The sequence below is a fragment of the Acipenser ruthenus genome, chromosome 19, assembly GCF_902713425.1.
Source record: "Acipenser ruthenus chromosome 19, fAciRut3.2 maternal haplotype, whole genome shotgun sequence".
Classification (NCBI taxonomy): domain Eukaryota; kingdom Metazoa; phylum Chordata; class Actinopteri; order Acipenseriformes; family Acipenseridae; genus Acipenser; species Acipenser ruthenus.
Window position 1 is genome coordinate 22551972 of NC_081207.1, and position 26638 is coordinate 22578609.

Genomic DNA, 26638 nt, shown 5'->3' on the forward strand with positions numbered 1-26638 from the left:
TCCTTAAAGATTTAATTAAGACCTATTGCACCTCGAAGCCCCACTCTGGGATTACATTTAGCCCAGCAACATGACAGCACAGCCCCGCTGATCACAGAATATCCATATGCTGCCAGGACACGGCATGGATCAATGAGAAGGGCTGTGCTACACACAGAAGGTGCACTTTGAATATACAGTCTATTCAGGAAAATTAATTTGGAATTTGCACCTAATTATACAGACTTAACATAGATGATGGAAATAGTGAAGAGCGATTTAAGGTGGTATTGATCGATAATTGTTAAAGTAACATGAAACATAAACTCTTCCAATATCACACTTTATACACATTTTATTATTATTAGTTGTTAAATCCAGGAAATAAAAAATACACAGTATTTTTTTATACTGTGTATATACTGTGTATTTTGGATTTCTAACAATTATAAGTGACAATTTAGGTGTGATAATAGTTTGTTTTTCAGTTTCATGAGCAATGCACCTGAATACACTGCAGCTACACAGCTGATGTTCAGGTTTTTAAACTGACTGGGTAAAGCTATTGTAAAGCTCACATTAGTATTTTAAACATGCAGAGTTTCAGCTTACTGTTGACATTTACTGGCAGTCACCAGCCATCCCATCTAATTATAACTTTTTTTTGTGGGTCAGCAGAAATGTCTTTGACACAATGCCTTTCCCAGTGTAGAAGCATTATAACTCTTTGAATCTGGGTACATTTATTCACCTGTTTCTTATAAGCACAAAAAAATAAAACCAGAATTTTCTAAACAGGTCTTTGGGGGGTTCAGATAAAACCTAAAAGTTCAATCCTGGGTTTGATTACTGATTAGGTCACATGGGAAATAAGTTTCACAAAATGAATGCACAGTTAGGCAAAACTGCAACTGTGCTAAAATTGTAATTGGGTAATTGGTTCTCTAGAGATAATAATGTAAGTGTGATGTACAGACTGACTCCATATCCCCAGATTATGATACATTCAACAATTAGCAAGTTCTATATATATGTTGATTGATGAAATGGTAGCCGTATCAGTCCAGAGATGATAGACAAAGAGAAGGAGAAGTGATACCTATTATTGGACTAACTTTAAAATGATTCAATCATAAGCTCTCAAGACCTCAGAGGTCTCCTCTTCACTTGAATAAGAGACCTCTGAGGTCTTGAAAGCTTGTGATTTAATTATTTTAAAGTTAGTCCAATAAAAGGCACTGTATCACCTCTCCTTCTCTTTCTCTACATATGTGTGAAATTCTACAACTGCATCAACTACACATTACCCAACTGGGGATAATCTATGGAGTGAGGCTCTCATAGAATGAAAACTGAAGCATGACAAGGTTAATCAATAATTGAAAATCAATAATTGTGAGCAGATTGAACAGATAACTGAATAGAATTGAGCCTTAAAATGTAATTACTAAGTGCATTAAGAATGAGATCTGACTAGAGATACTATGCTCTGTTCTTTTGATTTCTACTATGTAGCTTCAAGAATCATTTGGAAATACCCTTTTAGATACTGTAGTTATATTTAGCAGTTATTTCAAATGATACTGGATACCATTATGTTCCCAATTGTATTACCCAGAAGAAAGGCAAGCAGAACTATTTGCTGGTGTTAGCATTACCAGCAACACAATGGATTTGGAACAATGTTATAATGATACATTAGGTACGTCACAATATGAAAACGTTACCACTGTGGACCATCAACCAACATCACATTCCATTTAGCTTACTTATTAATGCTCTTTAGTACAGAGCAATAAAATTGCAATTGAATATGTTTAAGGAGAATTTGAATAGTTTAAAGTCTAATCAGTGTTTTACAATTCTTACCTATTATTACTTTAATGACATGTAGGACTGGTCTCTTTTATTGTGCTGAGAATCGTTTTGTTCCTGTTTCTTTATTATATTTAAATATTTCAAATACACTATAGACAAACCTTTCTGTAGGTCACATGATCTGATTGCAGCCAGGCTATAGTGTTTAAATGACAGCACGTGATGTAATTTGGAACCAGGATGCAGCAGGAATGTTCCATCTGTGGGCAGCAGTGTGGAGTAGTGGTTAGGGCTCTGGACTCTTGACTGGAGGGTCATGGGTTCAATCCCCGGTGGGGGACACTGCTGTTGTACCCTTGAGCAAGGTACTTTACCTAGATTGCTTTAGTAAAAACCCAACTGTATAAATGGGTAATTGTATGTAAAAATAATGTATAATGTGATATCTTGTAACAGTTGTAAGTTGCCCTGGATAAGGGTGTCTGCTAAGAAAATAATAATAATAATCTACAGATTGTTCTTTGGGACATCTGCAAATTTGAATAAGAAGATAATATAGCTAATTCTAATAAACAAGAACATGGATTTTAAAACTGTGGTTACCATTCCTTTAAGCACAGTGCAATAAATTTCCTCCTAGCGGCTAATGTGTTAATAATACTGACATCAGCAAAAGACCCGTACGTACGACTACAGTGCTTGCTCTTTAGTTGAATTGTAAGTCGTTCATCTTTGAACCGTATGGTTTTCTGTTGACGTCCAGCCCTTGCCTTTCCATTCAACTCATGGGATGAAATCCCAGTTCTTTTCAACAGCAAAGATTGGGGCTTGAATCACACAGATAAAGAGGACAAAAACACAGCAACAAAAGAGGGACTGCATGCATATTTAATTAAGATGGCGTTCACATCCGCACTCTGGCTTTGCATTAGTATAGAACACACAAGGGCATCCTCTTCACCAGTGCCTGCATTACCTTGGCTAAACGCCAGCACTGCTGATTGAATAATGCCCATACAATATGCTACCAGGACACTGTGCTATCACAAACGGTACACATATAAAATATACCACACACTGCAACTCCACAATAAACACTGCTGTATCTAATAAATGTATAAGCAGGCTGTCGTCATATTCAAAATGCATTATTTTTGCAGTCCATTCAAGTTCCATCTGCGGTAATATGCCAAATTAAAAAATAGATTATGTTTCTAACATTTATGAATTTAAAGTTCATTCTTGTTGCCTTCTTTTCAGTATGCTGAAGTTGATTAGTCTTTTGATATTATAAATGCATTCATTAAAGCATATCACTTCTCTGGCCTGCATTTTGAATGTCAAAAGAATCCTTTGGTGCACATTTCAAATCCATGTTGAAATCATGTTTTTCTTTTTAAAATCTTTTCACATGTGGGGTCTTAAAAAAAGAGTTTTCTTTTCAATAATTTCTTTAAAATGTTAAATGTCCTTGTCTAGGCCTGTGTATAGGATCAGCTGCAGCCCCAAATTGACTTCATGTTATTGTTAGACAGAACACAATCTGAATCATTGGATTTTGACTTACAGGCCAGCTGCCCGGACAATGGCAGCAATGCAGCCTTTATTCCAGCTGCTCGCCCCACACTCAATTTCATTCTGAATGCATGGATTACTCTCAAGGGTGGATTGGAACAAGAAGCTTCACTGTTATTGCTTACTTTGTCCCATGTCTGTGAGATGAGGTTAAAAGCTCTGTATTAAAAACTGCAAAATGCTTGTGGTGTGCATGGTGACTGATCCACACCAAAAATACATTGTTCAACATTGGGATACTTCACATCTGTATAGGGAAGCATGGTATTACAATGAAGCTAAGGTTACTGAATTAACATAAAATATGTAGTCGCAGTGTATTCTTCTCCTTTGCCTGTAACACACAATCGTTTCTAGCATGGAGTACATTTGTTGTCAACTGAGATATACAGAGGAAAAAAATAACACCATATGAAAATTCTTTGCTAATACATCTGCTACCTTGAGTTGTTATATGCATTCCAATATTAATATTGCCCAAGGCTTACTTAAAAGTAACGCCCTCAAATGTATAAAATAAAATACTTCCAGATTCACAAGAAAACTGGGTTACGAAATTCCCATTAGGTTTATTAATACCATAATTGATTTTTTTCAGCAATTTTAATTTGGTTTCGATTCAAATTATTGGTCAATTAAAAAAGATTGATCTTCTATAACAGCTACAAAGTATTTGTTACCAGCAGGGCTTCAAACAGTGCAAGACATATTAGTGTAGTTTTCTAGACTTCATTTTCACTTTGGATTTGATGAAGCCCATTTTTCCCATCACAACACTGTAGATTCACTCACTGTGCAGCAAGTATTATAATCCCAAATGACACCACTTACTTACAGTATGTGCAGCGAAGGGAGTGTCTGGTTTTAGATGGGGCTCTAGTACTCATTGCACAGGGAGTGTATCTACAGTGTGGTGGAGGTTACATTTACAATACTTAAAGTCTGGAAAACAAAACCATCTAGATGGTTGTTATGTTAATAAGATGTAAGAAAAAGATTTTAAAAAGTCTGGGTTAGCCCCACATGGATTAGGCACACACTTAACACTGGTGCATTTCAATAAAAATAGTCTTTCTAAAGAGATGTCATATTCTACATACTGTTGAGTACTGGCATCTCTATTGCTAAAAGCTGTATTAACCCATCCTCTTGAATCGGTCTTCTAATGTTATCATTTCCACTTGAATGGCTGCGTAAACACAGTTTCTACTATATCACCATGATACATGCATGAAGTTTACCATCATTTCCCAACCCTATACTATGCATTTACCAGACTATACCATGTTTTTTTTTTTTAATTATGATTTACTATACCTCTGTGCTTTACTGTGCTCGCCTATGCTTTACTTGGAAGCTTCTGTATATTACAGAATACATGTTCGGGAACAATTTGCATAACAAATGAATCATATTAGACACACATCTCCACATACAGTCTGTTGTTAGTTTCCAGCTATAAAGAACTTGTCCAAAAAGTGCAGCATTTTAAGTAAAGCAATTTACCTATTGCTTTAATAAATGAACATTAACAGCTATAATACAACAAATGAGGAGTCAATAAATACATTCACATAAATAAACACAAACAGGGAAACAACCAAATAATTGTCACCCTAAAAAGGGACTTGAAACACGTCATCTTAAATGATGACTGCATCCTGCAGTTTACTTTTTTTTAGCCTACATACAAAAGCAACTTTGTAACGTTTTGTGCTACCGTAACATGCAAAAGCCTCGTCTCTAATATACTCAGTTATATCAGCCGGTCAGTAGAGGCCAGCACCAAACAGACGAAACACATACATGTAATCTGACGGCCTCCAGACGTCCTGTAGCAGATTAGGTCTTCGGTTAGGATGCATTACACTGCAAAATAAAAGGGAAGGCAGTATTTTGAATATACAGTCAGTAATACCATAAAAGGACAGTTTTTTTTAAAAAAAAATTTAAGCAAACGAAAGTGGAATTTGTCATTTTGTTTCAAGACACGCAAGGTTTTGTTTTTTCTGTTGAGGTAAGAATATGTTCTTCCATCGTTGCACTTACAGTATGTGGTCTGCAATGTCTGCGTAGCCTTTTCGATACGGTTTATTTAGTTAGTTATTTATGCATGCATGTATTTATTCATTGATTTATTTTAAACATGGGTCAATTCCTTGCTTGCTTGTAGATTTTGTGAATTGATCATTCTATCACCTGTTTCGTAAAAACAAATATAGCTGAGTTTTTTTTCTTAATACAGATTTTTGTACTATGCTGGTTTGACAAGATGTGGGTTAAATCTTCGCTTGTTGATTGTCTCTTGCAAAGCAGTAAAATAACATGTCCCCCTACTTAAAAAAAATCCTTCTGCCAGCAGAGCGAAACGTATTAGTTGTCTCAATTATTATTACAATCTGTTTTGATTTAACATATACAGTGAGAAGCCTCTTCTGTGACAGCATGTGAACGTCATAGTAAAGAATTCCAAAATATAGGCTAAATTACAGTAGACACTTGCATCTGAAAATTTTACAATAGATCAGTTTTCACTGTATAACCAACGTTTTAAGACCCCAACTTTTCGGTTCAGCTTCCCCTTTGTATATTTAAAAGCACCAGAGCAGGATTTAAGAACTTCAAAGCAACTTCTATGACTAATACATTGTATATAATCAAGCTTAACTAAGATCCGTGCAGGTGGTTTTTACAACGCAGTGGATCGATATCCATTTTGTATTGAAGTTGGATGGCTACCTTGTGCCATCACCACCCAATGATGAAAAAAAAATTCTAGGACATTCTGTCGACAGTTTTTGATGTCAAGTCTATTTGGTCAGAAAAAAAAGGAGAAAAGAATGGTGTTATGCAGAGTTGTCAATAAAAACACAGGATCTTGTAATGCAGCGGATTCAAAAGGCCATGTGATTATATTTATGTGGGCTTTACTGTATTAGGCTTAACAACTAAACCTCTTGTTTTAAATGAAAGCTTCTTTTCTTCACTTAACAAACAAAGGCTTTCTTTTGAAGAAGTAAAAGTTGCAGTAGCGTCCTGGTACTAAATCATGACCTGTGCTGTATGTATCACGGTTTCACTCCAGCTGCGATTTGTTTACGTGTGACCTACTGCACAGGAAGTGCTATCATGAAGTCTTTAAATCTACATAGTTGTTCAAGCATGGAAACAAAAGATCTTCAACACAAGTCCCTTGTCAGCACTCCTTTAAGAGATTTTTTCTATTTTTATTTTCATGAAAGTGCTGTAGACTGTTGTTGTTGTTAGTTTCTGTTTGAAATTAAACACGATTAATTGTTTAAATGTGTCTGAAACCAGTCAGAAAAGCCATCATAAGAAATGACAGCAACATGTATTTGTGCAGAAGTACAGCATATGTACAGCATTTCATTGCAAAAGCAGCGAAGAAATATTGAATATGAAAACACTAAGGCTAACATCTAAACTTGGTCCGCATATTTTTGTCAGTGTTAAACACTTGGCTCAGGTTTAACTTTAAGATACTGTATTAACACCCCTAATGAATATATCAAACTTTTATCATATGATGAAATGTGTCATAAGGTTTCTACTGTTTTATTATCATTGTTATTGGAAGACAACACCCTAATGAGAAAGTGTTCTCGTATGCACAGTTCCACACTCTTTAAGATTATTCTAGCAGAGGCATGTTTCTCTGGAAGCGTGTTTTTGCTGATGCAGTTTCCTGTTTCCTCCAGATGTAGCTGATGCTATGGAATATGATGAGAGACTCGCTCGGTTCCGGCAAGGCCACCTCAACCCCTTCAACAAGGCAGAGGACGAGCCTCGGGGAGATAAGGATCTGCTGCACAATGGTGAGTGCATTAACAAACAGCAGACAAATTAAGGGCAATTCACTTTTTTTTATTGTAGTTAATTTAGTGTTCCTGAAAAGGAGCGAGACAATTTGGTGCTGGCTTCAGTCAGACATGGTAACAGTAAAATCCATGAGAGCTTCCCCTCAAAGCACACCACCCCTTGACTGTACCTGAACACCCTCTGTCAATCATTTTGTTCCTGACCAGTTGTATAGAAAAGGGGTGGATATGTGATATTGTGATACAGCTGAAACATATACTGTATCTGTGCATAATTCAGTTCTCTGGGCCCTTCTGGTCTTTGTTTAACCTGTAACCTAAATTACTTAACTATTACACCCAAGTCGCCCTGGATAAGGGCGTCTGCTAAGAAAATAATAATAATAATAATAATAATAATAATAATAATAATAATAATAATAACTACTATTTAATCATACCTGTAAAACCTGGACCTGGATTTATGTACCCCTCCTCTACAGTATTAGTGATCTTACAAAATCACCCCGTGTGGGTTCAGTACATTTGATTTTCATATTGGGAACGTGCAGTCTGTGTCTGAGCCAGGCTGCTAGCTTGTTGTGACACGCTGCTGATATTGAAAGTGGAACAGAAACATGCTGCGACATTCCCTAGGAGGTTTAGATCACTTCCTTATTGGAAGGCTTGTGATTTGGTATACAAACCACTATTGCATGAATTCACCCACTGTTTCCACCATGAGACTGTGTGGGTTTTTAACTTCCTGTTAGTAGGGTGCGAAACCACTTCGTAGTTTATGAACTAGAACACAGTCGGGACGTTTTACTGCTGTTGGCTTCGAGCGCTGGGTTTTGGAAGGGTGTCCATCATGCTGTTCTGCGAGGTTTATGCAGGTAGATTAAGAATGTGTATGAGATGTTTTCCTTTTGTATTTATAGTGCAGTTCGTCTATGTAAACCACAAAAGTATTGAAAGGTGATTTTAAAAGGTTTCAAGAGTCTTCATCAGGTGGATGAGTAATGTATATTTTAAATAAATCTATTTGTATTTCAGTTTTATATATTGTGTGCACAGGGGCTCTGATTTTCAGGATTAAGGCTGGTTATGGTTAAATCTGCTTTTATTTACACACATGCACTTAGAATAGGTCTGATTCTGTTTTATCGCACCTCTTCACAAATCCCTAAGTTTTAAATTTAGAATACTTCTGCTTTTGTATGTGTCTTTTCTAAAAGTAAATTACTTTTTTTTTTTTCACAAAAATATTTAAAGGACCAGGTCACTGGTTAAGAAAACAACCTTGATTAACCTTCCAAAGCTTTTAATCATTTTGACCCATTAGTTTGTGATAAATGTGCCTGTCGTGTATCCTGAACTATTTTAGCTAGATTTTTTTTAAATAGCTGAAATAAAAGCTATTTTTAAACTTTAATCCATCAATCAGAAAGATCCATTGCAAGGCACTACCACAGAGTCGATGGCTTAATATTCAGATAGCATGTCTAGTTTTTAAAAAGCAGAACATTGTAAAGTGTGAAAGATTTAATTGTTTTACAGGGCCTAGATGGATGGTCCTATTGTAGTAATTGAACACGTGATAACAGCTTTAATACATCACTTGATGTTTACGTTGAAGATGTAACTAAGTAACTGGGAATAAGACTAAGATAGGGGTTATCAACATTTCAAGAGGTCTAAAGTGCACTGTAAGTACTCTAAACGGTTGGAGTTGTTTGTGTCCTTCAGAATAACCATTGGTGTGACTACTTACAATACCTCATTCTCGACAGCCCAAGGCAATGCTATATTCTTTCCACTCAATCAGGTATGGTGTAAACTATTTTGAGTTTTATTTTATTTTTTTCAAAACTAGGATACATCAGTTTATTTGTGGTTTTTAAAATATAGCTTTTCAAATAAAATTCTCAAAGAAATTACTGGAAAATAATTTATTTTAAGGGCTAACTATTATTCCAAGTAAAGCAATATATTTTGCAGAGTTTCTCTGTCATAATTTTTCTTCCGTAAAAGTAAAAGTGGTATGGAATCCATTTTAACAGAATAATAAAAAAGCAAGGGGTTGCAGATATGTCGTAAAGCAGTGTTTGCACAGTTTATACAACGATGGCAGCGTTGAATTCAAATGACAGCTGATATGCAGACTGATGAGGCAGGTGAGGGATAGAGTAACATACCAGTAAACATGTCACAGGAATGTTGTCAATGTACGCTTGAACACTGACTTTAGTTAATCTGGGGGATCAGTATAACACTTCCCTTAACCACCAATTAAGTGCAAAGGAAGCACTTTTTAAAATCAAGTCAAAGCAAAACTTTCACAAACAGCTTTTTGTCTGGTACTAATAATTTTGCACAGTGCACTGTGATGTATAGCTCCAATGCACCCAATACAATGTTTTATCAGATTGTAATAATTAACCATTATCCAAAGAAAGCCACGAAGCTTCTTGTTGTTTTTGTTGTCCTTCATTGCTGTCTGAATAGGATACCTTTGTACCGTATTATTACTAGCAGACTAACAGTTGTTTGTACTGGCCATACACATTTGTATGTGATTAGATCTTTGGTTCATTCAGGGCTTAAATTCTTTTCTGGGTGGCGAATGTGTACCTTCCCCTTGAACCAGTAACAGGCACTATACAACCCATTGTTCTTCTGTACTTCTCAAAGGTCCAGCACAGGTGCATTTCTTTGTATTTTAATTGATGTGCAGGTTACATTAACAAGCAACATTGACATCATGTGCACAAGACTACGTATATTGCAACAATACTGTAACTTAGCGGAAAACACATGTTTACAGCTAGAAAACATTTAAACAGACAATGTTACAAAAGCTATTTGTGTTTAGCCTTTAGCAAAACCTACTTTCAGCCCTTTATCCAAGTCCCTGCGTTGAATCCTTGTTCAAATTAGGAGAACATATAATAAAAAGAAGTGGTATAGATTATTAAAAATACACACACTATCTACAAACTACCTTACAGTGTAGTAAGTGCAAATATACTACTGATTGCCATTAATTAAGCTGTTCCATTAAATACACATCTATATATACTGTTCAAACTAGCACTGATTATATGTGCATAACAACAAACAAGCGAGCCATGAGTGAAATATACAGGATTAAGCAAATCACTCCTTTTGTACAAGCTGGTTCCTATGCAATTCATTCTTAAACCTTTGTTGATATTCAGTACAGTTCAAGTAATTATCAAGCCTGTTCCAGTTTGCAAACTAAATACAGAAGACTATAGTATGACACACGGTTTACAGTAAGTTGGTCACTTGAGTGTGTAAACAAGACGCAGCAATGACAGCTGACCGTGTTCTCCTTTGCAGAGATGAAGCCGGATTCGTTCAAGTCAGAGCCGCGCTTCCACCCCACTGACCGAGTCATGGACCTGGGACTGGCAGAAGATCACTTCTCTCGCCCTGTGGTTAGTCTCATTTACTATAGGGGGTTATGAAGGCAGGGAGCGGAGCATGACAGTGCTGTTGTGCTTACTTGCAGTTAATGTCTCTGGCGATGTACCCAGTGTCAAGATATATTTTGGTACGCTTAGTCAGCCATGTGATTAATCAGAAAAACATGTACACTACCTGATGTATTCTAAACTGTACTGTTTATATATATATATATATATATATATATATATATATATATATATATATATATATATATATAATCTATATCAATTTTAACAAATGATAATACTTATAGATATTGTAGTTGTAATCGCTTTGCTTAAATTGAATACAGAAATAAAATGCAAATATAAGTACAGTATTTAAGCTTGTGCTTTAACCTTCCCAGAGAGGAAGCTTTTTATTTTCACCAGCCCTGGCCATGAAAAGGTTATGCTTTCAGATGAACTGTAGTCTCTTGTGTTACAATGTGCCGTAATTGAAAACAATGGCAGTCGAATTCTTCAGCAGTCTATTACGTTACATTAATTGTGCTAAGTAGGGATGCATTATGTATGATCTACTGGTTGCATTTATACCCCCAACATAAGTGGCACGCTTTTATTAATGGCTTCTCTCAATAACCTTGACATGCCATTATTGCTAGGATGCAATTTCTTCATTTTTGTCTAGCAAGCATCACATGCATTCTAGTCATGTCTGGCAGGCAAGACCTGAGAGGAGTGCTGTAGCTTAGCAACGTTGCCCACTGCTGGCTCCTTTCCTGAAGGCTTCAGTTCTGTGGTGTAATTTATTTTAATTACAGTCCAGGAAAAGCTACTGTGCAACTTTGACATGAGTTAACCACACTACTGAGTGGAACACAAGCAAGATGTTGAGCAGAATATAACTGTAAAGACTTTGCATTCTTCTGGGCATTAGCAATAGCATTACTGCTCTCTATTGTCTTTTGTAAAGTAATGTTGGTTCTTTGCTTGAATTTTATACTGCAATATGAGAACGCTATAGATAAAGTTGCCACTGCATCCTAGTCCATAATCATTGCATGTACTGTATTTCAAAATCACTTCAGTGTTTTAGTTGCAATCAGACCATGTGATCTACAGCATAGATTCCAGGATGCAGCAGTTCAGCTATAGCTTTCTATCTGAAATAGAAGTTCAGAACGCAAAGACAATAGAGGAACCAGTGATGGCGTTAACAAGATTTGAGAGGATTGGATAGCCTTTCTATATTTCAATCTTTGCATGTATATAATTGTAAATAAGTGCCAAAAAAGGGTGACCATGTTAGTTTAGTTCTACATTATCCCATCTGGAATGTACAATGCTTCAAACACTGCAAGGAAAGAAATGTGCATTGCCCTGTGTGCCTGTTTCATTTTCCAAGAGCTCCTAAAGGATTTGCTAGACATTCTTGCGTAGCTTGTAAAGCTCACTGTAAAATTTAGAATGGATTGAACTGCTCATGAGAGTGATGTTTCCATTAAATAAGTCACCACAAAGAAGAGTGTACTGTGTGTAACGGGTGGTTTGCGTTTGAGCGCAGGGCTCGTTCATCGCCTCGGATATCGAGCATCTGAAGCAGGCCATCGAGGACTGCAAGCGCCTCATCCTGGAGCTGCCGGAGCACTCTGAGAAGCAGAAGGACACGGTGGTCAAACTAATTCACCTCCGCCTCAAACTGCAGGAACTCAAGGTGTGCTTCTAGCAGGAGTAGTTGTTAAGTTCATTTCAGATTTATTATTTTTTTTGGCAGATTTAATCAGCATTTATTTCCACACATAAGGTGCACGTATTGAGGACTTTATGTTCTATTTGATCATATTGTTAACAAATGAAATATCAGAAACGTTACATTTTAACTTGGGTCTATATTAATACACTTGCATGGTAGTTCAGTCTCAACAGGCATAACATCTTCTCTAAAGTACTGCGACTACCAGGGGCCTTATTTTAAATCAAGGGCTTCAAGGGTACATAAGGACCTTTTTATTTTATTGTGTTGCATGTTCCCATGTGTTGCTACAACTGTTTATGTAAGGTGTGTATTGTTTTAATTTTTTTTTACATTTTGACCACTTTTTTTAACTTTTAAATTGCATTCCCTGCCTCAAGATGGCTTCCCATATACCTGCATGGACCTCAGACCTACATTTCCCATCATCCTCCTTCTCACTGGTAAATCTATCTCAGTTACATGAACAGGAGGATGATGGGAAATATAGTTCTGAGAGGTCTATGTGGGTACATGGGAAGCCATCTTGAGGCAGGGAATGCAATTTAAAAGTTTAAAAAAAGTGCTCAAAATGTAAAAAAAAAAAAAATGTTAAAACAATACACACACCTTACGTAAACGGTTGTAGCAACATGTGTAACACAATAAAATAAAAAGGTCCTTATGTACCCTTTAAGGAAACAAAAACTATAACAGTGTAAAATATTTTGTATGTTATTGATCTTGGCTGTTTCTTAGTAGCTTTATATGTTTTTTTTTATTGTACAATTGTTTTGTTTCTCTATGAAGATTTTCCTTTGCTTGCAATTGCTTCACAAAAGGGACCAAGAACTCACACAATTGAGTCTGTGTGTGTGTGTGTGTGCGTGTGTGTATTTACATACATACAGTACCAGCATACACTGTTAGAAACCCTAAAGTCGAAGACCCTGATAACTATCTGTGCTGTTCAGGACTAAGTTGGATGCAGATGCAATGTTTCTCTGCTTTGTTCATAAGGACCCTGATGAAGACGAGCCCAATATGCGAGTCCTGCTGGAGCACCGATTCTACAAGGAGAAGAGTAAAAGTGTCAAGCAGACCTGTGACAAGTGCAGCACCATCATCTGGGGGCTCATCCAGACCTGGTATACCTGCACAGGTGGGGCACCGTCTAGCTTCAGTTTAAATCTTGCTAGAATGCAGGGCTGTTTGCCATGCTTCTCTCAGATTCTTGGTTAGGAAAGAACCACACAAAATATGTCCTCAGTATGCTTGCTTTATTAATTTATGTCTTTACATTTATTTATTAATTTATGTCTTTACTGACTATCTCAAGCGTACCAGGAATAAAAAAAAATACTGCGATTGTGAAACTGAAAAACCCCAAATAATGTTTCTGACATATTTTCATTATCTCTGTAGTATATCCACAGTTTTAAATTCAGTTTTTCGAATGCAGCCATTGTCTTCTCGTGGATCCACATCTATTCAATTTCCCTATGCTTTCTTTGTTAGACAGAGTTTCAAGTTAGAACACAATTCTTATGCTGAACCATCCTCCTTTACTCATTGATAAATATGTCCTCTGAAAAGCTCTGTTCTGCCCAAAGAGCACTGCAGGAATACCAATATATGTACCTTCAGAGGACGCCCACCAATATACAGATACATTAATTAATTTTGTCTCTCAGGTTGTTCCTATCGGTGCCACAGCAAATGTCTGAACACCATCACCAAACCCTGCGTCAGGTCAAAGGTCAGCCACCAGTCAGAGTACGAGCTGAACATCTGCCCCGAAAGTGGACTGGACAGCCAGGATTACAGGTGTGCAGAGTGCCGGGCACCTGTCTCGCTGCGTGAGTGCTTCTGCTCTTCTCTTTGCCTTCCCTGCTCTTAATACACCTCTGCTCCTGTTTTACAAAGACTTCAGTTTCTCTTCCCTTGTTTTCAGTCTTTGAAAAGACAAATCTGTGTAAGGGCATGCGGGAAATGTAGCTTTGTCATTCCCTTTACAGGTGTAGTACTACATATGTTCTGACCCTTGCAACAATTGTTGTACATGTGCCCTCTTGCAATTTAATACAGAAATACCATTAGGAGTGTAAAAAAAAAACCCTCCATTGAAACAGAATACATTTAAGCCACATCTTATTAAGTAGTTGTACACACCTTCATTTTACTAGAACATAACTGTTTTTAGAAACAAACCAAGAAATATATGAAATTGTGGAAAAACTAGGAAAGAAATAACTGGTATCTAAAATATTACATTTGGTCTTTTAAAAAAAATTCAAACAACCTTTTTTTGGTCTTTCTCAAAATTGTGCTCAGTTTCACAAAGACCAATTTAATTCTGGCGGAGAACCTCTAATTGTCTAGGCCTTGAAGGTTAGGTGAATGAAATCCTGTTTTTTCTCCTGCAGGGGGCATTCCGAACGAAGCGAGACAGTGCGATTACACCGGTCAATATTACTGTAGCAACTGCCACTGGAACGACATGGCTGTCATCCCTGCTCGAGTCATTCACAACTGGGAGTTTGAGTCCAGAAAAGTGAGTTTGACTTATCTGTTGTATAGCACTACATTTGTCAGGCAGATTTATTATAAAGGATAATGGATGACTCGGAGACGGAGTCCAAATGTAAGAGTAATAAAATAAAGCAAGGGGTTAACTGCAAGGTAAACGCTGTTTAATGTTCGTACAGTGTTCACCCTTATTAGGGTTAGTACAGTACTCACCCTTATTAGGCAACCCTTTATACAGCAGAACCAGTTATAACTGCCCTATAATGCCATTCCGCTAGCACGTCCATTCTCGTTAGCACAGTCTCATAAACATTAAAAAGAGGCAGCTCTGTAATCTGCATCATGAGAATTGACTGAAAGAAACATTTTAAAGTGACCTTTCAGGCTTTGCTAAATGAACCATCTATTGGCAGAACCTTGATACTTTCTGGTAATAAAGTTCAAATTACATTGTTCACTTAGCAACTGCACAGTGCTGTTGGTCCTGGATTTGTCTGTTTGACAATGGAGTAGGCAAATTCTGGGGTTTCTGGGCGAATGGCATTGTTCAAAAGCAGACAGAGCAACTGTTTCTCTAAGAAAAATAGTGTTTAAATCCATAAAGCTTAAGCACATGAGTATTGTAAGTGTAATGTATAATGGGTTAATGAAATCCTATGAATTCTAGGCTTGGCTCCATTCAATTTGAAAACGATTAATCCCTGCCATTAACCCTGTTGCTGTATGTGATTCCCGTCTGCAGGTGTGTCGCTCTTCAATGAGGTACCTCAGCTTGATGATGTCACGGCCTGTCTTGAAGCTCAAAGAGATCAACCCATTGCTCTTTAACTTTGTGGAAGAGCTGGTGGAAATTCGGGTGAGTACTTTCCACACAGAAATGTGCCATAGCTGTCTATACCAGGAGGTCTGCAGTTCCTTATCTCTGTTGTTTTCAGTCAAGCTGAGACTTGTTGCATCTTATCTTTTATACTGTATTTTAGTAGTATAATTTGCACTTACTGTTAATAACTATACTGTATTTAAATATTGTTTTGCATTGTAACGTTTTATTGCCCTGTAACACTTGTAAGTCGCCTTGGATAAAGGCGTCTGCCAAATAAATAATAATATTGTTCACCTGGATTGTTGGTGTTACATACATTAATTTGTAGGTAGTTGTTTCTTTTCGTCAGTATTTTTATTTTGCTGTCGGTTCACAAAACTGTAACACTATCACACAAGGCCATACAGTAGTGTGGAGTAGTGGTTAGGGCTCTGGACTCTTGACCGGAGGGTTGTGGGTTCAATCCCCAGTGGGGGACACTGCTGTTGTACCCTTGAGCAAGGTACTTTACCTAGATTGCTCCAGTAAAAACCCAACTGTATAAATGGGTAATTGTATGTAAAAATAATGTATAATGTGATATGTTGTAACAATTGTAAGTCGCCCTGGATAAGGGCGTCTGCTAAGAAATAAATAATAATAATAATAATAATAATTCTTTTTACACCACATATCAAAACCGTCAGTTTGTTTAGAACTCTGGTCCAAATCAACACACAGAAACACAGGAGAGTTCCAAACAGGGGGACATTCCAGGACTGTACTGTTAACATGCATTTCATTTACTGTACTATTAACATGTATTTCATTTTATCTAGGGTATTACATTGGCTAGTGCTTGTGCTTGGCTACCTTGCCTCAAGCAGACTTCACTTGCCAAGTGGGCTTCTTGTAGTTCAAAATACATTCCTATACTGTTTTCAATTTGTACAATGGGAGCTACAGTATTCACTTTTTGCTACACATTAGATAAGAGCTCCAATTATCTAATGTGTAGCTTGTATACATGACTGAAGTGTGTCTGGTTGTATGTTAGTTATGCAACTCTGACTCCCCATGACAAAGCCATTAGATAGTTTAACTGGGTCAAAGACAGAGATTAGAAACCTCAGTCCTGACACCATGGACAAATGGTTTTAATGGGTTATTACCAGCTGGGAATAAGACTACAGTTTATTTTCTTAAATCAGTTACAGGAGATTCCTTCTCTTGACTCTCCTAAGCCACCCAAGCCCAAGCCTTTTACTGCAAACTAGAAATGCTTTTACTAGAAATGAACTAGAAAAGCACAGCAGAGATGTTTGTTTCTCATTATGTAATGCTAATGTGAAAGTTTTGCCTTTTAAAAGAGTGGAGGAAATCTTTGAAAATATTGCCCATGATAGTACTAAAAAGTAACTTGGTAATAGATTTAGACAAGTGTTTTCAAAGAGAAGTCTGTATCTTCTGGCAGCTTAAGACAGGCAGCTGTGTTGGATGTGTAACCACTGCCCACTGTTCAGGAAACTGCACTGTAGGCAGGTGGAGGTAGTGCTGACTGTGCTGTGCTCCCTTGTTCTACAGAAACTGCGTCAGGACGTCCTGCTGATGAAGCCGTACTTTATCACATGTAAAGAAGCCATGGAGGCCAGGCTGCTGCTACAGGTCAGTATGAGCTTCATCAGATCGCTCTTAGGTTTTTTTTTGTTTTTTGTGATAACGATAAAAACAATCAAATACATTTCTTTACAATTGCAGTAATTAATTCACCTTCATAAAAAGGTGTGATGATCAGATTTCTTAGAGTATTTATTTATTTATTTATTTTTATATTATTTACATCCTTATGATTGCTTCATATGAAGATGTGTCTTCATGCAGTATCCTAGAAAACACATTTCAAATTATTTAAAAAAAAAAAAAAAAGAAAAGGTTGTTATAGATATGGTGGGAGGCGACATTACATTTTCAGGGTCTTGTCCCCATTCCCTATTTTGCCATCCTTGGTTTCTTTCAGCTGATGCCAACAACTTAAGAAAAGGCATCTTGATGGGAAATAGTCATTGTTGCAGATGTAAAAATCCAGCGAAGAACTAGACTTGAACTTTAACTAAGAGCAATTCATATCTATGCCAGCCTTTAAAACATGGCAGAAATTAAATATTAGCATTTAATTCTGATACTTTATTTAATGTACAACATTGGTCATTTATTAACCTGAGTGTCCTTCTTCATACAATTGTGAGTAGGGTGTTACATTAATTAAAATACACGAATTAAAAATAAATACCGATGCCACGTCCAAGCATGACAAATGATTTTGAATATAGCAACTACCATGAAGTAGTCCCTGGTCTGTTTGCTTTGGGGTTCTTAACAAAAGTGGCCATTATCAGATTCCATCAGATTGAAATTTACAAAAAAACTGAGGATAAGTTTTCAAACACAATAGCCATCCTCATTTCACTGGTAGAGTACGTTTACAAGGACATAATTACTGTTCGATAACATGAGCCATTTATTTTGTAACTAAGGTTATTTTTCTGTTAACTTTCTGGAGTGGATATTTCATTTCCTCACTGTCCAGTCTTTTTTTTTTTTTTTTTTTTTTGCAGTTACAGGAGCGCCAGCACTTTGTGGAAAATGATGAAATGTACTCCCTGCAGGACCTGATCGATATCTCCAGCGGACGCCTGAGCTCCTCTTTAACTGAAATCCACACCACCTTCGCCAAGCACATCAAACTGGACTGCGAGGTGAGCGAGAGTATGCAAGGGCAAACTTCCCCTCCTGTCTGAGCTTATTTTAAAAACCAAAACCTGAAACCATGGCTTAATAGTGACCCCTACTGGTGAAATGAGAGAATATGCAGATTCCCCCACAGCTAGTGCCTCCTCTTCTAGCTACATTTTCAGAACTGATATCTGATTGGCTAAGCTATTGAGGGATATATATATATATATATATAGATATATATATAGATATATATTCAATGGCAAAAACTTCGTTAAAGTAATGTTAAGGTTTGTTTGCAACTGTCCAAAAGGTTAGGAAATTGCAAGTTAAGGTAGCCACGCAACCTTAACTCTGCACTCTTATGTGTATGTTTCCTGTCACACTTGACATCACATATGACATCATCAATGACATGGGCAATGACATCACTAAGCACATGACAAATTCTCCCCGAAGACTGGCCATACGGAAGTCATTGTGATTGGTAACATGTTCAGTAACTGCATTATCTTTGCTGTCGAAATGTGCTTTAACCAACAACAGATTTCCATGTACTCAGAAATGTGTAATTCATGTTGAGGTATGTAGTGATGAGTATTTGATGTTTGGAAAGGAGTACCTGAAAATGGATGGGACATGCAATATGTGACACCCTACATGTAAGATAACACTCTCCATTAAATTTCACTCAGAAGCTGCCAGTGAAATAGAAAAGGAATGTTCTGTAGTACTGTATGGTGTACTGCTGCTCCATGTATACTGTGGTACACAAAGCAGTGTTTTATGTTTCTAGGAAGCATAAAATCCACACATTACAATCCACTTCTGCTTTATGTACTTCATTGAACTGCAGAAATCTGCAATTGTACATAAACATTTCAATGTCATAATTGGCTTCCAGCCATAAGATTATGTTAGCAAGAATTGTTACTGAACTGTAAAGTTTGAAAGAAGAATGTGTAACAGTGCAAAAATAAAATTAATAATAATACTGTAGAAAATGCAGTGACTTCTTTTGCCATGTGAAACAGTGTAGTTCATACAAGAAAGCCAATGTTGTGGATTCCAGTATTAGAGTTTGGAGAAATATGGCTTGTGGAAGGTCCCAACTAATTAATTAGCTCTACTGTATTCTGAGTTAATTGGTTTTATTTAGAACACTGGTGAAATATCGAGCTTGACAGCAAAGATTGTGGGAATGCAGTTACTGAACATGTTTCCAATCACAATGACTTCCGTATGGCCAGTCTTCGGGGAGAATTTGTCATGTGCTTAGTGATGTCATTGCCCATGTCATTGATGATGTCATATGTGATGTCAAGTGTGACAGGAAACATACACATAAGGGTGCAGAGTTAAGGTTGCGTGGCTACCTTAACTTGCAATTTCCTAACCTTTTGGACATTTGCAAACAAACCTTAACGTTACTTTAACGAAGTTTTTGCCATTGAATTTCCATAGTTTTGCAGAAGGCATCTTGGAAAATCCAACAACCAACAAGAAGTATGTAAAGATTTTTTTTTTAAAGCCAGGTTTATTGAGGCAAAATCAAATGTTGTTAATCCCTGCCCCTGAGGCTAGAGGAGGGGGGAAAGCAAAGACTGTCCCTGGAGTCCCCAGCAGTGGCTGCCCTGGTGGCTGGAGAGGTGGGGACAGCAAGGACTGTACCTGAGGCTGGAGAGGTGGGGATAGCAATGGCTGCCTTGGAGGCTGAAGAGGTGGGGACAGCAAGGACTGTACCTGAGGCTGAGGACGTGGAAGAAGCAATGGCTGTACCGAGGCTGGAGAGGTTGGGAAAGCAATGGCTGTACCTGAGGCTGGAGAGGTGGGACAGCAACGGCTGCCTTGGAGGCTGGAGAGGTGGGGACAGTAACATCTGTACCTGAGGCTGCAGATGTGGCAATAGCAACGGCTGTACCTGAGGCTGGAGAGGTGGGGACAGCAATGGCTGCCTTGGAGGCTGAAGAGGTGGAAGCAGCAACGGCTGTACGTGAGGCTGGAGAGGTGGGGACAGCAATGGCTCTGTCTGAGGCTGAAGAGCTGGTGACATTATTTGAACAGTACCGCCGGGGAGCAGTTATTCTTCATGTTGTGTGGCTCTGTCCACTCTCTCTAGAAAGATCATGTAAGAATCCTGCAGGTTTTTAGACAGAAGGATGCGTTGTGTGCAATTTAAGGTCTTGATGCCATATTGGATTTGCCATTGCTTCTTCTCTCTTCTATCTGTCAGGCCCATCTTTCAAGTCTTGTCAGTTCTTACCTGAATTAGATAGGAGATATTTGGACCAACCAGCAAAGGAAAAAAAGGTTTCTGAAATGTAATAAATAGAATTCTGTATAGTGATTTGGATATGTGAAAATGTATATAATAATCTGTGATATACTAAGAGTATTTATTAAAAATGAAACAATAACAATAACAGGTTACATGCATTTCTAAATTGAATTGCCCAAAAGTTTACTCGAAATGTAATAAATAGAATTCTGTATAGTTGTACTTTACTGTACACATAAACAATTGAAATACGAATATTACTACAGTTGTATTGTCGCTATTAATAATATACTGTATTGTAATGGGTTTTTAAAAAAAATTTTTTACCGGCTTTAGACTACTCGCTGCGAGTAGTATTAATTTATTTATGTTCTCAATTCATGCCGAATGATTATCGTCATCAGCCATGTCTTATACTTTCTAAAAAATATATTGTTATTGACCCATTTCATTAACATCCTTATTTCAAGGGTTTCTTAAATCAACACAAATGATTAATAATAGCTTTTACCCACCTGTCAGTAAATTACTTCGCGTTGTGAAGAAGGTTTCAAACATTCTGTAGCAGTTGAAGAACAACTTCATGGACCAGCGTGCGCTGTTAATTTAAAAAATCTCAAACGTCCTTTGGCAGCGATAGACAGTAAACAAATAGCAGAAAGTGTTTAATGTGCTTAAATATTGAATATATAACACGCATACATATAATAGTATGCATTTGTATTTTATTCTATTTGGCAAAACATTATCTTCTCACTTTTTTTTTTTTTTTTTAGAACCTACGCTATACAAGATCAGAACCATTTACAGTATTGCCAGACTTCTTTATTTTTTCATATCCAGCAGGCAGTATGTATTTATTTTATGTGAATCAATGTGTCCCTCGACGAACAAGAGTTTTGTTCAAGCCAGGCCATGTAAAGCTGTTAATCAGATCAAAGCAAATTACAACTTTGATAGAAACAAATAATCACAAACCCAATAACATCGATCTTCAATAAACAAAAAAGCATTGGCGTTTAAAATAGGAGGTGTCATAACAAATACATTGTAGTCTTTATTATTTTTTATCCATTTGGTAGACGCCTTTATCGGAGGCTTACATTTTATTATTTAACTAGTGCTTAATTTGTGCCAGGGCTGAGCCACGGCACCTCTTTCACCCTTTAGTTATGAAAGTTTGTTTTTTTTTTTCGCTGGTGAGCAGCAATACAACCCAGCTAACCGGGTAATACTGTAAAGTGCCATTGCATTCTCTGTTTCACGTGTTCGTTTCTCTGACCGCTGACGCTGTGTGTGTGGAATGGAACACGGACAGTTTCGATGAACTCCCGACTGTATCATAAAGTGAGGGGGGAGGAGAAAAACGTATTTCCTAAATGAACAAATTATTATTAGTTTCCCCAGTACTGAAGGCACAAACACTAATTATTATCACTGATTACCAGTTTTATCCTGACAGAAACACAGATCTGACCCGTGTGTGCTGAACTATAGGCTATTCAATGTCCCCCTATTCAGTGAAATGGAACGGTCGAAAGCAACGCTGCCAGGCACTGACGTCAGACAGAAGTGACGTCAGACCGTTACCTTTTTTGGTTCAATTTTGGTAAAACCAGGATCCCCCCGAAAATATAAATACCCCGTTGCACATCTACACTCCCGGGACTATGTGTATGCCAAGTGTGGTTCCTTAATTAGCAGTACTTTTTGAGATACAGGTGTATAGAAATGCGTCTTAATTTTTTTTTTTTTTTTTTTTAAACAGCTGTTTTTATCGCCACGCTGTATCTCAAAACGTATTTCACCAAATGGTACCCCGTTCACAGGGTTTGTTGAGCCTGTCAGTCCGACCACACACACCAATTTTCATGCATATCGATGGGGATTTACCCCCCTTTTGAACTGGTTGTAAAATCGACTTTAAACAGAACCTTAGTTCAAACCTTAACTATGTCTGCACTACCGCAGACATAGTTAAGGAATTGCAGGTTTTGATTACTCTTTGTATTGTCATTTAGTATAAGGTACTATTCTGTGTGCTGTGGATTTCATGGTGAACTACTTTATCAAGAGACTGACACTGGCAATGTTTTTATCCTTGGTAGGGAATGTGTGCTACCTACATAACCTAGTTTTGAATATATTTTTAGGACTATAAAGATATTTAAATAAGTTTCAGCTTAAAATGCAATGTAATGTGATTCCTGTCTTCTCTTTAGAGATGCCAGGCGAAAGGTTTTGTGTGTGAATTGTGTAAAGAAGGAGATGTCCTCTTCCCCTTTGACAGTCACACCTCTGTGTGTCACGACTGCTCCGCTGTTTTCCACAGGTCAGTGCATGCTGGGTAACACGGGGGTACTGCCTGAAGATGGTCCAAAGGGAGAGTTCTTTAAAAATGCAGGCTTGATTTCCAGAACGCCATATTACCAAGCTAGAGTCACAGCTTTTAGGTCATGCATGCATTTTCCTATTGTCCAAAGAGTTAAGGCACTCCTATTGGTCAGTTTTAACATATTTATTTTATTACTGTGTCATTCATTTTAGCTAATTATGCAACACCCATTCCATTTATAAAAGTATTACATTTCTTTGCTAAAATAGGGTTTAAAGTTCTCCCATGTTTATTCAAGGAGACAATCTTTCTCACACTTGAGGCTGCTGTGCCCACAATCCTAACTAATTTTACACTAAAATATAATTTCACAGTGTTGTTTAGTTTAGCCTTCTGTGAATGCCACTTACTACAAAATACAATGTTGACACACCAGTTTATAGTTTTATCTATTATGACATGAGCGTCCACCCATATTGAAATATCTTGTCACTACATCTGAGAAATATAAAATAATATGCACCTCCTGCTCCTACTTTCAATACTAGGAGGAGGTCAAAATGACATTAAGTTATGTTGTACCTCACAAAGCCAAACAGCGATTCCAAATGGGGAGGGCTTTTTTGTGAGGATACATAAACCTCATGTGATGGAGAAAAGGTTTCCAGGGTAGGTCATATGTGCATGTTGGGGATGACCTGGACAAACATTATTTTAAAGATGTTTTACCAACAATAAATAATTTATTGACCAAGTCATTGACATAAGATGTTAAGTAACCCCGGTTAGGCCACATGAATGGAATAACCAATGAAGAATCTAGGCATCGCACACTGAAGAAATAAAACAATTGAGGAGACAGCGAGTGCTAGGATTGAAATTGGTTCCAAATAATCCAGTCACTTGGCTTGCTCTTTTAACTAAGGTAATAACCACATTAAAGTTGTATTATATTTCTGAATTTTCAGGGACTGTTACTATGACAATTCCACCACCTGCCCGAAATGTGCAAGGATGTCCGAGCGAAAGCAGCCTGTGGTGCCTCTGGTCAGCCGGGAGTGATGAAACGAGAGGAAGCCCTGCCTATCGAATACTGGTGCCCAGATTGTTACTGGAATAGGAAGTTTTTAAAATAGAGCTTGGAGTTTCCCAGTGCTGGACTAGTAACAGCCCGGTGCTCCACAACAAAGAAGCCTTGTTTCTATACAGATTTTAAATGGACTGCAATACACGCTGTAAACATGGAGCTCACTCTTAAATGCCAGGTCACTGCTGCATTTTCTTTTGTGACACCAGAGCAGCTGGAATAGGACTGTTAAAGCAGCCTTTGTCAGTAAAACCAGTAAAGAAAAACTTGGTCTCTTGGACCAACTACAGTATGACCTGAAGCCAAGTTTCAAGAGATTACAAGAAGCCCATAAAGTTGTTCAATTGAGAAGTTCTGGAGTAAGACTGATGCATGTAAAAATGTACACATTTTTGTTTAGAGTCTCACAGCGATTGAACGAACATCCATACTTTCAAGACTTATCCAATAAATGCATTCAGTATTGTAATACTTGATAGGTTATAAAGTCAATGTTGGAGTGCTCACTGAATGTGGAGAACAGTTTTAAAACACAATTCTTGACCGTTGTACTTTTTAAAATGCATTAGATGGTCTCTAGACTGCATTCCTTTGTAATGTTGGTATTAGAAACACTGCAGTTTTGCCTTGCAGCAGCTTATACAGGAGGACTGATGAGGGAGGGTTAATAACTTAGCTGACTTTTGGAGGTAAACGGGGCTATCTGATTGTATTAATATGTTGGAATGCAGTGACCTACTGGTAAAAATAACCACTGTGTTTGTGTCCTGCATGTGATAATTGTGACAAGTAGGTGTAGTATTTTTGTCTAGAACAGTTTCATGAATAGCAAGCTTTACTTTATTCATAAAAGCGACTGGGGGGAAAAATATCTAAATAAAATGACATTTTGCATTATCAGTAATGAAAATGGATGCAAATACAGCCTTCAGGAAAGTAGCTCTGTTGACCAAAAATTAGACAAGCCTGTTTTAGATTTTGGAGGCATGTGAAGTGAATGAAGCCTCCCACGACCCCCCCCCCCCCCCCCCCCACCTCATACATCATACAAAATGTTATTAATCTTTAGGATTTGTTTAATATTTAGATCTCCTAAAAACTGTCAGTCTAACGCTGCCTTGGCAGTCTCTTTTTCTCTTTTTAGAATACTACATTCCATACAGATAACTGAATTATAGATAACTATAATTCACGTAGAACCCAGGAGTTTAAATGAAACAAAGGAATGCCTGTCCAAGTATCCCCAAAAAAAAAACAAAAAAAAAACATTATAGTGTATTGTACTGGGACAAATCCCTATAGCTTTTCTACAATTTGTTGTATTAAATGTGATGCATAATATGGCTCCAGAAAATGAAGGTATATTCAGGCATAAACATGTATATACAGCACACATCATCACACTCAATTACAGTTTGCCTAATCAATGCCAGTATCCCTGATCACACACCATATTGACATATGATGGGTAGACAATGGGGCAGGTGTGAAATGGGAAGATTTTGCACTAAAATTACTCCAAAGGGTCGACAGGCATTATCTCAATACAGGATTGTGACACTGTGTATATATATATATTATCTGAAAGTCCATTCAATGTTTAGAGTAGTGGTGAGTGGGAGTAGTAAGACAAATGGACACCAATTTTATATAATTGTACTCACATTGTAAAATAATTATATACAGTACACCAATAGCGATTATAATCTGTGTGTGAATTGTATTTGCTGAATGGTAAAATAAGTGTTACGTTGCTACAGAATAGTATACTGATTGATTGATTCCCCTCCCGCCCCCCCATTTTAGGAAGAAGCGTGAACAAAAGGACAATAGTGAATATTCTGTTACACTGAAATTCATTATTTGTTCCAAGTCCGAAGTGTACACATTTGGATTTGATGCACACTACTTATGTTTACTATGTAATTATTTGTTTTAAAATAATTAAATGCTTGTTGCCTTATCATTTACCAGATTATATAGTTAAATGTAATGACATTTTTTTTTTAATTACACCATATATTTCAGACACTACCATTTATATTGCCTTATGAAGCATAGTAGATTTCACTATTGTTAAGTACCTCAAGCAAATATAAACTGTTATATTATGCCAGTGACACATTATTTGGACATGTATTATTCATGCATGAATAAAATCCTAATTATACTGCCAAAACTGTGTATTTTGTGACTTCACAACTGACACACCCCATACAAACTAGAAATGGTTATGGCCTATCAGTGTTGCAATATGCCCTTTTGATCAGTTTTCTAATTAAATGCAGCACCTGCCAGTTGAAATTATTACGTTTCATCGTGGGTTCAACACTGACGCTCCTCGTCAAGAAAAGCAAAACAGCAATGGGAACTTAAGCTTAAGGATAAGGTGGATCCTAGTCATAAAACCTTTAAGGCCTTAAGATATCCAAAATGAAATTGACAAAAATGTTATTATAACATGACCATTAATTTGTACACAACTCAATTACCATAATGGAGGCTATATTTGACA

General features: G+C 37.2%; 2 protein-coding genes across 4 annotated transcripts; one reads left to right on the plus strand and one right to left on the minus strand.

Moving 5' to 3' along the window:
• Window positions 1–5142: 5142 nt before the first annotated feature.
• On the plus strand, window positions 5143–26302 carry def8 (differentially expressed in FDCP 8 homolog). Of its 3 annotated transcripts, none has more exons than XM_034040070.3 (12): window positions 5143–5389; window positions 7092–7208; window positions 10557–10654; window positions 12192–12341; window positions 13380–13521; window positions 14054–14218; window positions 14786–14913; window positions 15631–15744; window positions 17275–17355; window positions 18306–18446; window positions 22924–23033; window positions 24005–26302. In XM_034040070.3, exons 2-12 carry the CDS (start codon window positions 7106–7108, stop codon window positions 24096–24098), a joined length of 1326 nt encoding a protein of 441 aa, XP_033895961.1. In that variant the 5' UTR covers window positions 5143–5389; window positions 7092–7105; the 3' UTR covers window positions 24099–26302. The 3 variants fall into 3 exon arrangements, with proteins under 3 accessions (XP_033895961.1, XP_033895965.3, XP_033895962.1); XM_034040074.3 differs by lacking the exon at window positions 5143–5389 and adding an exon at window positions 8940–9018; XM_034040071.3 differs by lacking the exons at window positions 5143–5389; window positions 7092–7208 and adding exons at window positions 7970–8086; window positions 8940–9018.
• Window positions 19909–21327, minus strand: LOC131698771 (proline-rich protein 36-like). The gene is made up of 2 exons (XM_058992645.1): window positions 21217–21327; window positions 19909–20737 (listed from the first exon to the last, which is right to left on the minus strand). The coding sequence occupies exon 2, from the start codon at window positions 20474–20476 to the stop codon at window positions 19985–19987; it is 492 nt and encodes a 163-aa protein (XP_058848628.1). The 5' UTR covers window positions 20477–20737; window positions 21217–21327; the 3' UTR covers window positions 19909–19984.
• Window positions 26303–26638: the final 336 nt, after the last annotated feature.